A 4,687-nucleotide genomic window follows, 5' to 3' on the forward strand; every position below is an offset into this window, starting at 1 on the left:
AATCCTGACATTTCTAGACTCAGAATGAGGGACAGGGAAGAGCAGAGTGTTGCTATTTAAGTCCCTTTTTACGCCAACTGATCTATTTGTCCCAATGAGAGAGGCTTTTGAAAGGATTTTCTTATTTTGGTACTTTCGTGGTCCCTCTCTCATCATGAAAGCCAAAGAGACCTTGGCGGGGATCAGGAATTTTCCTAACTGGGTCTTTTGGACCCAGGGGCAGGGCCTGTTGGTTCATCACCACTGAGTGTGCCTCACCCTCACATCCACACAAGGCCCTGCTGGGATCCCAGAGCCCCCGGGAACAGAAGAAATCCATGCCATTGTCCACAGTGCCAGCCTTTGGGGAAGGAGGTTCTGAGTGCCTGGAGCAGCTGCGGACTTTCTGAGCTCCTTTGTTCTTTGTTCTAGGAACAAACAGGGTGCTAGGAAGCTCCCTCATTCATCACACCAGCAAAGCTGAGGTCTTCAGGTCAGCTCTCTTCACCCAGTGAGAGTCACACCCTCCCAGGTCCAAGTCAACCCTGAGCACTTTCCACTGATGGCATCATTTCACTCAATAATGGCATCATGTCCCTCTTCAGATTTTCTGTAAAACGTCCAAGTAAACTCCAGACCCTGGTCTTCTTGTCAAACATGTGCCTCTCACTGGAAAGTCACACATAGTATTCGAATGCACATATCATTTCAGTGGGGCATGATTGTGGGCATCTGTCCTTCTGAGCCTGGTCACCTCCATGGCCCTGCCTTTCCATCTGCATCCTGAGGACCTCGTTAAGGTCCTATAATTTCACTGAGCGTATCTGCTTCCCTCCTAGACATGGCAATTTTGTCTTTCTCCGATTTTGTTTTTCTCTTACTGTAGCCCATGCCACTGGGACCAGGCCTGACCAGCCCCAGCAGGCTTGGTATTGCCAACCAAGTGAGAGCAAAACTCATCATCCCAAATCCCGTGAAGCAGGGGTGTGTCCCTTGTTTGATACTGAGGGCATTCTTAATCATATTTTGGAATAACTAAATACCCTAATCCTTGAAAGTGGCCAGATTAGGACACAAAAGTAACTACCATCTTTCCTTTTAAAATATCAATTGAGTTGTTATTACACGATGCTCTACTTGAAAGTTGTTCTTTGCATCCAGAGCCCATTGCAGGACTCAGACACTTCAAGGAACCTCAAGGACCCTCAAATGCCAGGTGCTNATAACTAAAAGCTAAGGTGGGATTGGCCAGGTGAAGGGCCAGAGAGGAGCTAGTATTTTTGACAGAGGTCCCCCTGCTGGCCAGGGCAGGGAAGTGCGAGGCGTCTCTCATCCTGGAGAGCTGAGAGAAGTTCTTGAATTTGGAGCACTGGGGGAGGTTGTGGCAGGAGCTGAGACCTGACAGCAGACAGTGGCGGACCATGAAAGGCCTTGTGGACCACAAGAAGGATTTTGTCCTCACGGACTTCACTGGGATGGTTGCCGTGTGGAGTGGCTAGGGAAGGACAAGACGGCAGGCAGGGGTCCTGCAGGAGGTGAAGTGTATTCTAGGCGAGGTGTGCTGGTCACCTGGAGCAGCTGGAGCAGAGAGCAAGGAGAGAAGGGAATGGATTCAAGAGGATGACGAGGTGATGTGGACAGGACCTGGTGAGATGTGAGAGGGAGGGAGAGGACGCTTCAGTCTTCTCATAGGAAAAATGAGGCTAACGCCCTCCTCCTGGGCTGTCTAGGGATTCACTGATACAAGAAAGGCTCTCGGTAGTGCTACTGTCCCGCCCACCCTCTTAACACCAGCACTCATTCACCTTTTTCTGTGTTCTGTTCCAGTCTTAGGAACTTATTTATAATTTTTTGATATTTCAACAAGGGAACTCCACTGTCTGACCTTTTATGTTCCTAATCCCCTTTCCACCACACACAAATACACACGCACACACACACACACACACATGCGCACACACTATAGCCCCCCAACACACAAACCAGCCCCTCCACAACACACAAACCACACATAAACACACCATACACTAGACACACATACAGACACATACACGTACGTTACACCACACATACACACATACACATACCACACACCCAAGCAAACTGCATACACAAGTACCCCATACCTCACAGACACACACACCAAAGCATGCGTGCACACACACACACACACACACGCACACACACACGCACACACACAGTCTTGGCACAGGCCATTGCCCTCTACTTGCACTATATCTCCCACCTAGCCTGGTCCTCTTCCTCCCCTGCCCCCCAAATCACACACCCTAGAGGGAGCTTCCAAGTGTGCATATAGCAGGCATGTCCTCATGTTGGTTTACTGTCACAGCTGGGTCTGCCCTACATGGTTTGCTTAGTTTTGGGTACTGCTGCTGGCATAGCTGTTGTATGGCTGCCACTGGACGGTGAATTGGGAACAAGCCCGCATTGTGGGTGCCTGCCTCTGCCAGGAGTCACCTGTGGCTGGTGGACAAGGCAGTGAAGGAGCCTCTGCTGAGTGGGAACAAACAGGAAAAGTCAGTGTTTTCCCAAATCCCCTTGGGCATGTAGCGCCCAGCTGGGCCCAATCCAGGTTTATTTGGTGATAAGATTTGGTTTTGTTTTTTTCTTCAAGCCTCAAGGGCATGTGCCACTGTAGCCTTGGCCCTGACCTGGATCCTCTATTATTCATTAGCTGCCTGGAGGTTTCCCTCTGAGCAGGGCTTTGCTGAATTTGAGAGCAGCCTGGGTCGGAGCAGTCTTGTTAATCCAGGTCCTCTTCTCCGAAGGGATGGTGATGAAGGGGCCCCAAGAAGCACTGCCTTACCCCTGTCCAGGCCACAGTGCACTCCACTTGGCAGGAGGCCCCACATGGTGCCTCCCTCTGCCAATACTTGCCCCTCCTGTGTGGGTCCCAAGGGCCAGTCTCAGGTTCAGGGGTGGGTATGGGGGTANAGCTCTTAACCAACTGAGCCACTCAGCCGGCCCTATCCATCTTTTTGATTGGAGGATATCAGCATCTCCTGCAGACTTGATATTCTACTTGGAGAAATCCTTGGCACCAGGGAGCTTCTCTCTCACCAGTGAAGACTGAATTAGATTATCACTTCTCAAACCCTTACTAATCAGAATATTCAGGGGTGGGGTACAGGATTGTATTTTTTCAAAACTCCACAAGTGATTTTGGTAATCAGCCAGATGGAGGGGCCACCAACTACACACAGTAAGGTAGCTTTATACCTCTGGCATCCTGGTGCCAGAGCTGGAGTCCTGTTGAGCCCATTCAGCAACTCATTAATTAAGACCATGAGCAATACCGTCCCGCCTGCATCTCTACCTGTGCCCAATGTGTTCTTTTCTGAAAGCTCCTGACTTCCTTCATTCTAGGGGGCAACCTGGGAAGGTGCTGCTACCATAGCCACTCACCCTGGACAGAGCACGACTGGCCAACATCTCAAAGGCTTGTACCACATTGATGTCATTCTTGGCACTGACTTCAAAGTAGGGAATATCCTTCTCTTTACACCAGCCTTGGGCTACCTCCCGTGACACCTGAATGAAGGGAAGAAATGATCACTGTTCTGGTATCATCATCTCCACCATCCCCACTGTTGTCATATTCTCCACCATCATTACCACCATTACGTCCCCACCATCCCCACCATCACTCCCATTTATTGAGAACTTCCATATGTCCATAACTTTACATGTGTTATTTCTTTTTTCTAAAGATTTTATTGGGTAATTGGGGGAGGGGAACAGCATTGGGGAATTGGGGGAAGGGGAACAGACAAATTGCTGTCCTTCTGTTCTTCAGTCTGGTTGTGGAGGACGTTGCTTCACTGGCCCATGTTGGTATTATCATTGCGCTCTTCCCNTTCCGTTTGGAGAGTGGAGGCAGAATCTTCCTGGAAATAGGTTGCTGACTAGGCACTCAGGTAGGTGTGAGAATTGTATTTTACATTTTAAGTGACAGCAATGCTAACCAGATGAAGATTTGAGTCCCAGAGGTCATTTGGGGGAGGAGGTGTGGAGGTAGGAAAAGGATGTATGAGTCTCATTTGTTTGCTCACTCATTCATTCATTTAGTTCTCACTTACTGCTCCCTCAGCCTGCAATGGAGACCCCAGTCCTATTCCTTTTCACCAATAGATTTAAAATGCCCTTGAAACTATTCCTGACCCAATTTATTGAGCACTTACTACAAGGTAGGCACGATACATACGTAGTAACTAGAAACCTTCAAGATAAGCATTATGATCCCCACTGTACAGGTGAGACAGTGGAAGCTCTGAGGGGTCAGGTGACACATCCAAGGTCAAGGAAAAGAAAGCCAGGATTCAAACCCAGTTGGGCCTGACTCCAAAGCTCAGGCTGTGGTTGAGGTTTAAAAATTTGAATATTTGAATCACAAAAAGAATATGTGTAACATACACCTAAGATGCAAAGTGCAATAATAAAATAAGTGTTTGTGGCTCACAACCCAACTGAAAGAATAGAACATTCTCAGCGTCATCCAGTCGCCTGGGTGTCTTGTCCCTATTGCATGTCTCCCAACCCAGCCCACTCTCATCCAGGGTAACCACTATCTAAATTCTGGGTTCACCATTACCTTGTTTGTGTGTTTTTTGTTGTTGAACCACCAGCATGTGTGGTTCATAAAATGTGTGAAGCTAAACTTCTTTGTTTTCTTGCTTTTGAACTTTAC

The 4,687-nt window shown here is 48.4% G+C and overlaps 1 protein-coding gene across 1 annotated transcript in view; it reads right to left on the reverse strand.

Moving 5' to 3' along the window:
* Positions 1–1,174: 1,174 nt before the first annotated feature.
* RAB7B (RAB7B, member RAS oncogene family) overlaps positions 1,175–4,687 on the reverse strand; it is a 26,405-nt gene continuing 22,892 nt past the window's right edge. The window contains exons 5-7 of the mRNA XM_019649620.1: positions 3,406–3,531; positions 1,549–1,623; positions 1,175–1,348 (exon numbers count right to left, since the gene is read on the reverse strand). Coding sequence (XP_019505165.1) covers positions 1,175–1,348; positions 1,549–1,623; positions 3,406–3,531 — 375 coding nt within the window. The remainder of the gene's footprint in view (positions 1,349–1,548; positions 1,624–3,405; positions 3,532–4,687) is intronic.

This window comes from Hipposideros armiger, unplaced genomic scaffold (genome assembly GCF_001890085.2).
Source record: "Hipposideros armiger isolate ML-2016 unplaced genomic scaffold, ASM189008v1 scaffold_134, whole genome shotgun sequence".
NCBI classification, from domain to species: Eukaryota; Metazoa; Chordata; class Mammalia; order Chiroptera; family Hipposideridae; genus Hipposideros; species Hipposideros armiger.